The 13,534-nt window shown below is 31.5% G+C and overlaps 1 protein-coding gene across 2 annotated transcripts in view; it reads right to left on the bottom strand.

Annotated features, from left to right (window-relative positions):
• Positions 1-4,593: 4,593 nt before the first annotated feature.
• Positions 4,594-13,534, bottom strand: part of LOC139481740 (uncharacterized) — a 71,810-nt gene continuing 62,869 nt past the window's right edge. For both annotated transcript variants that reach the window (XM_071265232.1, XM_071265231.1), the window contains exons 7-12: positions 12,875-13,090; positions 11,966-12,019; positions 11,021-11,260; positions 10,363-10,392; positions 8,636-9,121; positions 4,594-7,856 (exon numbers count right to left, since the gene is read on the bottom strand). In XM_071265232.1, coding sequence (XP_071121333.1) covers positions 7,165-7,856; positions 8,636-9,121; positions 10,363-10,392; positions 11,021-11,260; positions 11,966-12,019; positions 12,875-13,090 — 1,718 coding nt within the window. In that variant the 3' untranslated portion in view covers positions 4,594-7,164. The remainder of the gene's footprint in view (positions 7,857-8,635; positions 9,122-10,362; positions 10,393-11,020; positions 11,261-11,965; positions 12,020-12,874; positions 13,091-13,534) is intronic.

Raw genomic sequence — 13,534 nt, 5'->3', positions numbered from 1 at the left:
TTTTATACGCTCACGTGTAGAATGTCGTTTGAGTTTAGGATGCAACAGTGAATAAACATTTACAATGTTCGCTTTTTGTCGTCAAAATATGTATTACCATTTGCATGCTGATTATTGTTTGTTTGGTTTTATTGTGTAGCATGTTTTTGGTAAAAATAATCAAGTCAATTCTGTATTTCAACTTTACCTTTTCTGTTGATTAACTGAAAGTATATGCTAGTGCAATGGTTTTTTTAGTTTTTTTTTTTATGTATGACTGCATTTAATTTTTCATGCCGAAAAGTAGCGTTCAAAGACTCATGAATTGTGCACCCAGTACATAAAAATATCGAAATGTAATCTATACGGTTGGCTCACGATCATAGAAAAACAAATCTTTTGTCATTTTAATCAAATCGTGGAATGGTTATTATAATTTTAAACTGTGACATAATGATCAAACGTCTCTTTTTTCCCCAACATATTTTTTCAATACAAGCTTGGTTCATGAAAAAAAAAATCATCGAGAGCATTCGAAATTGGGTTTCGTTGCAAAGCGTGGTGATGGTAAGAATAATAAAGACAATACTGTTTTCATTTTTAACATTTTCTGCTGATGAAATGAGATTATATGATAGTGAAAAACTTTCAAAATAGTATACTGTGACATAATGATCACGTGTGAAGGTATATTTTTGTTATGATGTCGACTCAAGAGAAGTAAAAGTTATATCCTTTACTTAAAAAATAAACAGCACGGAACACTTGCTCGGCTGAAATACATTAAATTTCTTGTAATAAAATAATTAAACGTTTGAGTCTCATGCTGTTACTTGGATTTTATGTATACCATAAACATAGGATGCTATAAAAAGTGCCTTTAGCTTAAGTTTTGTTCGAATAAAAATATTTAAGATACAAATTCCTTTCAATCAAAACATGTACTATTACAAAATTTTTGTTTACTCTTCAAGAAAAATATGACATGTGTTACAGTTGACACGTGCAGATGTGCGTATATTTTCGGACCAGCCGGATCCAACGTCGTTTATTTCATGGTGCTTTTATTTTTTCGTTCAGCCTTTTTATCTAGATAGATCTTTTAGACCTGTTAGATGCACAGAACCTACAAACACCAAACAATGTATCAACAATACCAGTTCTTCAAGTATAATCAATCGTATAATAATAAATTTAGTTAAAGAAGAATGTTTTTCTATAATATTTTTTACTAGGGACGATTTCGATCAGTTCATAAAAAAGTGCACAATGGAATTATAGTTAGATGATGACGAATTGTTCGGCAGACGAACGTTCAAGAAAATTTGGTTATCTATTGTGTGGGATCAAGTACTATTGCTATACAGTTATCCATCTACTGTTGCAATCTTGAGTCTTATAATTTCTCAGAAGGATTCATATGTATATCATAATTTTGCACTTGCTATTATAGAACTGTTTGATGCTTTTTGCCAAAAATATCAGACATAGGATTTTTATAAAATCAATAATTTTATAGTGGTACATTATGAAATTATTGGCGATGGAAAGCCGTAGATATGTAAGCCTCAAATCTATGTCCAGCCTCAAATCTATGTCCTTTCCGCAAATCTATGTCTTTTTTAATTTTGCGTCATAGACGTTCCAAATTTATGTCCTTTTAGTGTCTCACATCTATGTCTTTTATTGTCTCAAATATATGTCCTGTATTGTCACAAATCTATGTCATTTATTAACTCAAATCTATGGCCATGTTTGTCTCAAATCTATGTCCTTTGTCGAAATGTGGTGACGCAAGACATAGCAAGACGTCAATGATTTGTACACTGAATTATGTTGTGGTTGTTGAATGTTGATGTCATGGTACACAATGGATTTAAAAAAAATACATAGATTCGAAACCGGAATAGTTTCACCAGAAATAAGATAGTGGCACAAAATGTCGTTGTTAAACCGGCAATAAATTATACCCGAATCATTTTTATGTGGTACCTAAATAGGTATATGTGTTTATGGCTTACGATACAGAATATGTTTAATTCATTGTCGAAGGCCGTACATGTATCTTTAGTTGCTTGTATACAGATGTCATTTTGTCTCAGGTTGTTTATTAACTTATATTTCGTATGTGTTATCAAGACGTAATGATTAAAGAAAAGTAACGATAATTACTACAGAACAATTAAACATGGGATCTAGAAAGGCAAACAATTTGAAAATGTTGTAGTTTTATAATAAAATGTAAATCATACAATAATTACACACGAATGTAAAATCTGTAAGCACTAACATGGAGAACACATCCCAACTTAACATTGAATTATTGGAAAAAGACTTAATGAAACAAAAATCATATAAGGCCGTTCTTATAAGACGGGCATAAACTTGCGCATGGCGAAACAAACTGGAAAAAGATTTAAGAAAAGCACACAGATTTGAGGCCGTATCTTTTTTAACGGACATAGATTCAATAAAGTGTAAATCATACAATAGTTACACATGCATGTACAATCTGTAAGCACACACATTGAGAACACATCCCAACTTAACATTGAATTATGGGAAAAGACTTAATGAAACAAAAATCATATAAGGCCGTACTTATAAGACGGGCATAAACTTGCGCACGGCGAAACAAAATGGAAAAAGATTTAAAAAAAGCACACAGATTTGAGGCCGTATCTTTTTTAACGGACATAGATTTGCGAATAACGTCACGATTGAAAACAAATTTGAAAATAGGGCACATATTTGAGGCCGTATCTTTTTTAACGGACATAGATTTGCGATTGACGTCGAGATAAGGCAAATATTTGAGAATCGGACACAGATTTTAGGCCGTACACATATATGAGGCTTTCAGATATAAAAAGAAATAATACAAATTTCGTGCGTCCAACACGAATTTGTTTATTTATCTTCATCAGGAACTCAGAAACTAAATCATTAGAAAGCCAGAGATATAAACTAAAGTAGACAATGTATCTTAAAATTCCCAATGCATATAGAAAATATAAGATTTTGATTCAGTGCTTATTGCCAACACCAGGGAATCTTGTTTTTAATGCAATAAACCATATTTCCATCATTGCTGCTAAAGAAATAACAATAAGTATCTTAGTAAGAGCTTTCAAAGACAATTTTGTAAACGTTTGTTCGTTTTGAGATTGTAACACAGTGATGACTGATGCAACCATATTTTGACTGTTTTACCCTGATATAAAATTGAGAATGGAAATGGGGAATGCGCCAAAGAGACAACAACCCGACCATAGAAAAAAAAAACAACAGCAGAAAATCACCAACAGGTCTTCAATGTAGCGAGAAATTCCCGCACCCGGAGGCGTCCTTCAACTGGCACCTAAACAAATATATACTAGTTCAGTGATAATGAACGCCATACTAATTTCCAAATTGTACACAAGAAACTAAAATTAAAATAATACAAGACTAACAAAGGCCAGAGGCTCCTGACTTGGGACAGGCGCAAAAATGCGGCGGGGTTAAACATGTTTGTGAGGTCTCAACCCTCCCCCTATACCTCTAGCCAATGTAGAAAAGTAAACGCATAACAATACGCACATTAAAATTCAGTTCAAGAGAAGTCCGAGTCTGATGTCAGAAGATGTAACCAAAGAAAATAAACAAAATGACAATAATACATAAATAACAACAGACTACTAGCAGTTAACTGACATGCCAGCTCCAGACTTCAATTAAACTGACTGAAAGATTATGATTTCATCATATGAACATCAGGCACAATCCTTCCCGTTAGGGGTTTAGTATCATACCATCATAACATATATGAGAAGAACATAACCCGTGTCATGCCAACAACTGTTTTTTGAATAAATGTGTTTAGTTCCGATGCAAAGACCCTATAAGTGAATCAATATTAACGCCAAAATATGCAATCTTAAATGACCTGACAACAGTATCGTAACTATATCCCTTCTTAATAAGTCTATTCAAAGGTTTTGTTAGTTTTTGAGGTGAATACTGACACCTTTGTGCTTTATAAAGAATATTTCCATAAAAAATTGGATGTGAAATACCTGAACGTATAAGAAGTCTGCATGTTGAGCTATATTTACGAATGATGTCCTTATACCGATGATAAAATTTAGTAAATGTTTTGACTAGTTTGTGATATCGAAAACCCTGGTGTAATAATTTTTCAGTAATACATAAATTTCTCTCGTTAAAATCTAAAACATTGTTATATACACGAGCGAATCGTACAAGTTGAGATATATAAACATCTGTTTTGTTCAATCATCTTTGTAAATATAACGGAATTTGATGCGACTGTCATACAAGTGAGAGGTTTTCCGCTTTACAACCAGGTTAAATCAACCTTTTTCTACATTTGAAAATGCCTGTACTAAGTCAGGAATATGACAATTGTTGTCCATTCGTTTGATGTGTTTTATCCTTTGATTTTGCCATTTGATTAGGGGCTTTCCGTTTTGAATTTTCCTCGTAGTTCAGTATTTTTGTGATTTTACCTTTCACTATCTTCGGAATATTTGCTAGGTAGAATCTAAAAAAAATAAGACACTTTAAAAACTAACTAGTAATAACATAAGTTTAAGATAACATATGAAGTGATTTTTGCGAAACATTTTATTAACAAATAAATGATAAACAATTCACTAAGCAATGATGGTACTAACAAAACAATACACATATATAACAGTATCACAATAGAAAACACAACCTTTTTAATAACAGTTATCACTTATACACAAAACTAAAATATACATAGAATTTATATACAGTATCACACTATGAATTGAAGAGCTTATATATTCTGCCATTTTTATTATAAAAAGCATGATAACAAAAACACAATGACAAAAGGGTGTTGGAATTACGCATGTACCTACTTCCAGGGTTATTATACTATGTTTTGAAATTTATTGTTCGAGTCGTTTTTCAAGTCGCGTTACTATAATATGTTGCAATTTATTGTTCAAATCATTTTGAAGTTGAAGATAGTCCTATTTAGTCTTAATCTTTTATGTAAGTTGTTGTTTTTTGGCCTTCATACTGAAATGTCCCTTTATAAGATAAGTTTTAATTTTTGTATACAGAAACTCCAGAATTTAGTTATTCATGTATCATTATAGAATATTGCTGCAGAATTGATGCACTTGAAAGACAGTAATTGATTTTTTTTTAATATATTTCAAATCAGAAGTCTGCTTATTGCTGATTTTGATTTAAAGATGTTTGCTTGTTTTGAAAAAAGACCACACTTATACTAGCCCATTGCCTTCTTACGTGTATGTATTCAAGCTAAGGTGTTCACCATTGATTTTGTTCAAAGTTGCTTTCAGTAAGTACTATAAACATCGAAAGTTGTATCTTATCATTCTGTGTTTGCCATAAATATATACATGTTTAGTACATGCCGTATTTACCCTCAGTAATTCAAAACAGAAGCTCTGCGCAGTATGCACACAGAAAAAGGGTGTCGAATTTCTACAGAAAACCACAAGTCTACCAGAGCGACGTCCTGGTTGAAAATCGGCCCACTGATTGATATTAAAAAACGCCAACCAGAAATTGCACTAAGAGAAGAATTAAATTCTGTGATTTTTAAGCACTATTTTATATATTCAATTTCAGTCCAGAAAAGCACGTCGAACGAATAACGTTTATTTAGTTTTGTTTGCATTTTTTATGGAGATGTAACTTAGCAAACACATTGCTATAATGTTACACGAAACTGTTAGACAAAACTATAACTAGATATATTTGACTAGTATGTTCATGATTCTAATGAGTATCAAAACAAAATACATGCGTAGTAACAGCTTAGTATGAATACATAAAAGGTGGACTTGTATTCCGTATTCAATCTTCATTCAAACACTACTGGTGACATAAACATGAACATCATTAGGCTATAATAAGTACAACGATTAATGTGCAGTTTCCTATGTTTTATGAAGCTAAACTGGGATGTTATGACAGTAGATATAAAAAAATATGTAACAATAGATTAGGTCTTGAAATAGACGAATGAGGTATGCTATTCGTATTATACATTTACCTATCTATTATTGCATTCCCTTTCAAACATAGAGCATACATGATCTAATCAAATGTGCAATAAAAGGTATAATACTAGCATATCAAAAACACAAGTTTTAAAGAACATTCATGAATTCATCTTTCATAAAAAAGTGGTCAAACAATAGAGAAAAGAAATATTTTCTATTCGACAGTTGTTCACTAACTGACCAAACTATGCATGATCACGATATCACTTCGAAATTTCAGGTGTAAGTTCTGATAGAAGAATGAGTCAAATTCCAATTCAAAGTATAACAAGTAATTATGCTTTACGTAATGCAATTTCTCGTGAAAACTCTTATACAAGTCAAATATAACAATTCGTGTAAAAAGAACACTTAGCCAAACTCGCTCTATCATATTTGTATGATCAGTAAACCGCAAAATCTGTGTCAAACCCCTTCTGTGGCATATATTTTAAAAACAGTGTACTCCACAATACATATTTGTTTAAAAATGATGTGTGACACTCTTCGCCTTCATCAAAACTTTAAACCCATACAGAATAGGTGGACATATTCAAATCTAGCATCAATTATAATACGAGATGTTAAATAGTATTTTCAATTCCTAATTTCTTTTAGAATATAGTCATAATTATGCTATATTAAATTGAAAATTATGAATTATGTTGTTAATTTAGTTAATTCAAGACTAAATCTAAATATTCGAAATTCATCGATAAAGTCTATAATTAGACACTAATATTAAGATTATAAACTGGAGGTAACTAAAAGTCCAAAAACATGAAAAACGCGTAAGTTCTTATTGAAGTGGGGTATTACAACGTCCAACTTCTATATAAAAATTCCAAAAAAAAAAGATCTCACAGAGCTTCAATTCCTTTATTGGGATGATGATGACTTAAAACACGTACTTGTTACCCCGAAATACATAGGTACCAAATAGCTCTGTTGACTTCTGTTAGCAATTCAGATACAAAATCTCATGTTAAAAATGTTTTATATAATCTTAATATATCAGGTGATAGAAGTGTAAGTAAGATTATTTAAAATGGGATATCTAATCGGTAACATATTTTTGGTTTAAAAATTATGTTAGAATTGAAACCTAACGACTTTATGATGAGTTTTGAAATCATAATTTTATCTGACCTGAAATATCACTTTTAATGCTACCACATATATCATCATATGCCGGAAACAGTTTGATTGTTTTGTTTGAAGTAGTGTTATAAATATCTGATAAAAGAATTTCTAGCTGGGCAACTGGAGCAGATATGACAACGCTGTCAGGAACATTTCTAGCATATAAAGCATATGAAGCAGTGTCTGCGCCTTTGATGCAACATCCGGCGAACCAAAATAAATATGGAACAGCTACCCCATTCCCTATTGTGCTATCATCATCGTTTAATGATACTGCACCTGATATTACATACATCTCGGGATGGTCACGTGATACTCTGTTTCGTTGTCTCCTCACAGGATTTAAAAGGACTGGAATTCCACATTTTTCGACTGCGAAAGTACGCGCAGTTGACAAAGCAGTTTCCCACATTCCATGTAATGAAGAGTGAATTGGCGCCGTATTGGTCAGTGTGTATGTTGCTATTTTCTCTCTGACGTCATTTCCTGTGAGACTGTGCGGTAGAAGTTGTTGCATTTTGTACTCTGCCCTGTCATAATCAGTGTTTACAGCTTGAAATTGATCTAGGTTACAGACTGAGATTTCACCATTGTCGTAGAACATTCCTTTTCCTTCTGCACCGTTCAGCCAATTATATACTGTCGATACTACACTTTTATGCTTTTTTGTTGAAACCAGACCTAATGAAAAAAAGTTAGAAAAGAAAAATCATTTATTTGTTATTTGGCTTATGTCGACTGTTAAGTTTATATAAGTTTTTTCCCATTTTCCGTTATTTACCTTATTTAAACACCATTTCTTAAACTCCTTTTTTGTCTAAGGGTATTTGTGGTGGATATGGTTTGTTGTATTCTGTTCTAATTTTGGCGGTTCTTGTTACATAGAGAGAAAACGATGTGGTATGACTGCCAATGAGACAATTCATCACCAGAGGAAAAACTAATTTCAACGTGAACAATTTAAACCCATCATGAATTTGCCTTTTTTTACTGGGTCCTTTTGATCATAAATCTCGTTAACTGTTTCGGTTATTGTATATCCTGGTACTTTTGATAACTATTGTATATCATTGGCTTTGGGGTTCATGATGGAGGTACACCCAGAAAATCGCTTTTAAATGCATGCAATCAACAACATGTTGTTGTCATGTTTTAAACATATCTGAATTAGTCATTTGCCTAGTTTTGATAAAAAAAACCCATGTTTATGGATGAAGTTTTACTACACGGAGTCTCTTGTCATAAATACTATAAACTATGCTTCTCTTTTCATATAACAGTGGATGATTTTTGTTTACTATGGTTAGGGTGTCATTTTAATAACACAAACACTTTAAAAAATGAACGATGCCAAAATATTTGTTGGTATTGAACATTGATTATTTATAAAATCAATTTAAGGGTCGTTATAAATAGATCTAGATTTTTAATAATCTTTTTTCTGAAGTAAACGAACTTACCCTTTTCAATCATGAACTTCATTAGTGGTTTTGAAGTATCAGAAAGGTTTCGTAGTCTTCCAAAAGACATCAGAGGAATCCGTTGTTTTGTATCATATACAGTACCATAGAAAGCCTTCCTTGACGTGGATCCTATATACGTACCATCCTGTGCAAAACGCTGACAGATAAAATATTTGTCATAAATTCCTGGAAAACCAGTTGGTAGCTGATCACCAAGAAGGAACTTTTTCCAACAGTTGTGTTTCAAGTTACCTTTAGACTTCAAAATATTTTTCTTTTTACGGATACATTTTTCTGATTCTTGACAAAACTTTTCTAAGGTTCCAGAGCACTGTTTCGTTGAGTCGAAGAACGGAACAAAACGATCCCTATTTCTACACCAAACATTTTTGTCCCCTTTCGCATCAAGATCATCGATTGTCCATTTTTTGTGTATAAATTTTGCTATTCCTATATCGTATAATGAATATTCACAATCTGACACTGAAAAGAAACCAGATTTAGACAATAAGTTTCAGGTACTTTACAATTAAAGTGTTGCGCATAATACGTTTACCATTCCGGATATATAACAACGTCCTAAATTAAGTTCGTGTTGCTCTTTTTATGTGTTTTTTTAAATGCTTTAAGGACTCAGCTTTCTCGTTGTCTTGTTCTTGTTTTATCCTATGTTTTCATTAAGTTGTTTTGGTTTTTCGATTATGATTTATAATTGACTGTCTTGCTGATTTTGCACGGTCTTTTTACGTTATGATACAAGGTAACATAAAAAAAAGAGCCAAACTGCCTACTGAATCTTATATTTGTTATTTGCGTACTAACCCATTAATTGTTTTTTTATTAAAGTGATGTTATCTAAAGATGATATCTTTATTCCACAATTCCTCAATTAAAATTTTTCAGAAGTCAATAGTTTGTAAAGTATACAAATCAAATAACATTACGAATAATTGTTAATCATATTCCTGAAGAAATAGGCCAAGCTTTGTTAAGGTTTGTTCTTTTGTTTTGACTTCCTTTCCGGACAACAGTTTCATTCAGATACCGAATTAGTTAATAAAATGCATAGGTCCCGACTTATTGAATGATAAAAAATATTATAATCATGGCAGTACATGGTTTATATAATCTTTGTAAAATGGCTTTGAACTGTCTTTCAATAACTGCGAGTACCATTATTTCTCTACTTTGTGTACTTTTTAATATATTTTTTTTTACAGATCTTTTGAGTTAAGCCAATTGCAGCTGAGTTTTACAGTTTGTACTTATCTTGTGCTATTACACCACTGTCGCAGGTTACAGGAGGGTTGACCGCTCATAAACAGGTTTAACCCCACAATAATTTTTATTTGTCTGTCCCATGTTGAAACCTGTAGTTTCATAAATGTTGTGCAATATCGGTCATATTTGGTATTACTAAAGATTTTTCCTATGAGTAAGGCCGTTTATTTTTCGCATTTAGTATGTTTCAAATTTGTCATGTCGGGTCCTGTTAAAGCCGACTATATGGTACGTTTTTGTTGACAGCAAACGGGTTGCATATAATTATTTGATTGTACTTCGTTTTACTTGAAGTGGATTGTTGTCTTGTCGGCTATCATACCACATCACATTTTTCTTCATATTAACTATCAGACACAACCACGTCATCTCTTTGTTAAAAAATCAACATGAGTAAACAGATATGATTTCTTATGATTATATACAAGTAGTTTCTTACTTACCTTCATCGTGTAAATGAGGGAAAATATCATCTGAAACAATTATAATGAAAAGAAATAATTTCATGACCAATGAATTTTAAACACAACATATTCATACGTTTGAAGTTATATTATATAACTATCAATTTAGCGATTAAAAATGATATGCAGGATTCTTTTAACTCCCTGATATCTTTTATTAGTAAAACTGAAAATAATGCAATCCAGGTAGAAATTTTGGTCAGGTATAATTGTTCACAATGTTTTCAAAGTATTATTGTTACTCCCAGTTTCAAATCATTTTTTGATATCTTAACATTTTATGTTTCTTTTACAACAATAGTACATATAAAAAGTTGCAGTGGAGATCAACCGCGGATTTTGTCGGGGTTCGTTTTACTAAGTCTTTTGTATTTTTGTTGTGTTTTATAAACGGTTGTTTGTCATGTAAATGTTTGTCGTTTCTTGCCGTGACATTATCAATTTGTTTTCAACAAATGAGATGAATATGCTTTTGGTATATTTCGTCTTTCATTGTTATCTATTAAGGTACTTGGTTTGCATTGAAAAATGATAAACAAAGTTCCATGCTATAAAAATAGAATTTCTTTATTAGATTCGATTGTAATGCAATATTCATAATCCATAATAATTGAAAATTCTCTAAAATTTAACTTACCGATTCTAGATATCTCAGATAATTGTACTCCACTGCACGAGTATTCGTATTCTTGTGTTGTTTTTCCTGACATAGATCTGCACGCTCTTGTTTCTCGTCTGTTACACTGTCGAACCTGCATCTGGGGGTCGTTACAACTGTCGTCTGCCAGTAAATATGAACCGGAACGTTTGCAGTATCTAAATCTGAATTCTTTATCACCTGACTGTATCCAAAGTGACCACGGTGTCCAGTAAGGGTCTGTAGATGTACGAGATAGAAAACTTGTAAACATATATCTACATCTACATATGAAGAAAAGATTCCTCTTCCAGTTGAGCTGAACTGTCAGCAAATAAACCTCGCCACAAAAATCAATCCATATCAATCATTTATTATTTATTTTGTTATATAGTTTCAATTATAATATAATATATAGGACATTGCATTGCATGTACTTTTTTAAAACATTAATTGTTTCACTTTAAGATGTATGCATATACTTGTAGGATAGCGTAACATCTTTAAAATAATATTATGACTATTTATGTGCGTCATCAAGCAGTTTGTTTTTTGTTGCGAGTTTTATTTTGGACCTAAACGATTCCTTCTTGGAACGACAGAATATAGTCAGCTATTTTCAATAATGTCCTGTTATTTTGGAATAAGCATTTTTATGATAAGAAGAAGATTTTGAACACATATTGTTTAATATTAACCAATTATTTACTACTACTACAAAAAAAACCAGATCTATATATTCTAGATGATTAGAGAACTAGTGATATCAAAATTATATACACATATGGTTTCGGTCTATCATCACATGCTGTATGCATATTTATACACAATGAGACAAGGGAAATACTTTTGCTATATTGATTTTATAACTTCGACGTATGATAAAAAAAAAAGGATAAAATATCTTATTTGTAAAACCTATCCATAGTATGACATAATACTTACATGATGTTTTACATTGTTGTAATGAATTAAGTGGATTATTGTCATTTTGCAGACCTGAAAAGATACAAATCAGTCGTGATACTATTTCTGATCGATAATGCTACAATTGTTGTATCAATGTTGTGATCAATAAATGTGTTCGTAGATAGTAGATGTTTTTACGTTCTGTTAAATTGTTCCTTTTAAAATTGTTAAACGATGATGACTGATGTACCCATATTTTGACTATTATATTTATTGTGTCTGTTTATTTAACGCATCAATGTAAAAATATCGGAAATTGATGAGACTGTCATTAAAGTGAGAGGGTTAGCGCTATAGAACCAGGTTTAATCCACAATTTTCTACATTTGAAAATGCCTGTACCAAGTCAGGAATATGACAGTTTTTGTCCATTCGTTTTTGATGCGTTTTGTTATTTGATTTTGCCATGTGATTATGGACTTTCCCAATTGATCTTCCTCTAAGTTCAGTATTTTTGTGATTTTTATTTTTTTGTGAATGGGCCCATAAAAAAAAGATAAATGACCAATATTCATTTGAAGACTAGAAGTTGTAACTATTACATCGCAGAGAATTTGATATTCTATTTCTTTTTGACTTTAAGATATTATAAAAATAACTGCAATATCAATTTTTTATCTACTCTTTTCAGTCTACCTTTATAAAAATAGTTGAACATGAGACTCTTGTTGAACCAATCAAAATAGTTAGAATATACCAAAAATAATGTTAAAGACTGCTGCTAATTATGTAACTTATTTAACAAGTACTTTTAAACGATACAATCTACTGTTCATTGAGTTTTCTCTTATTTTTAATTTTGCATATATTACATTTCTATACTATCGCTTTACACAAATAAATAAAAAGCTAACACACATTCAAAACATAATTAAATGGACGTACATTTACTGGAAGAGTCTAGCGATATATTGACCTGCAGACTACAGGCTTCTAGCTGCAAATGACAGAGGTTTTCATATAGTATGCCGTCGGAACCACAAACAGGATCGCCTTTGAAATTCTCACATTTCATACCACAGACACATCCGTTTTTAACGCTGTTTTGAATCAGACAAGTGGCGCCATATTTGCACGAAATGCCTCTGCAGTTATACTCGTCTAAAATAAAAGTTGCCCAGTAATTCATTATTTCACAATTATCTAGGGATATGACGCTATTAATGATTTTTGTTTGAATAATTGGATTTATTTTGTTTTGTTTTGTACTGTATAGTTCGTTTGGATGCTGTTATACAGATGTATACTTGACTTATTCATTAATTAATCTTTAAAGTTTTAATGAAAGTACAACACATTTACATTGATTCCATTGAATGTTTAGCCCAGTTGTAACGAAGTCGAACTGGCTTTTCATATGATGAATGTCATTTGAAAACTACAGTTGCCTTAGAAAATCTCTTGAACTGAACTGAAATGAATAACATATCCAAACCAGGCGTTATTAAACGCTAAAGAATACTATCAATGCAAGGGACAATTCAGACAGAGAGTTTGCAGATTTTACCTTTTAGAAAAATAACTTTTTGGGGAAAATTCTAAAGA

The sequence above is a fragment of the Mytilus edulis genome, chromosome 7 (assembly GCF_963676685.1).
Source record: "Mytilus edulis chromosome 7, xbMytEdul2.2, whole genome shotgun sequence".
In the NCBI taxonomy this organism is placed as follows: Eukaryota; Metazoa; Mollusca; class Bivalvia; order Mytilida; family Mytilidae; genus Mytilus; species Mytilus edulis.
Note: the sequence above shows the minus strand (reverse complement) of the source record. Positions and strands in the feature narration are given on the sequence as shown.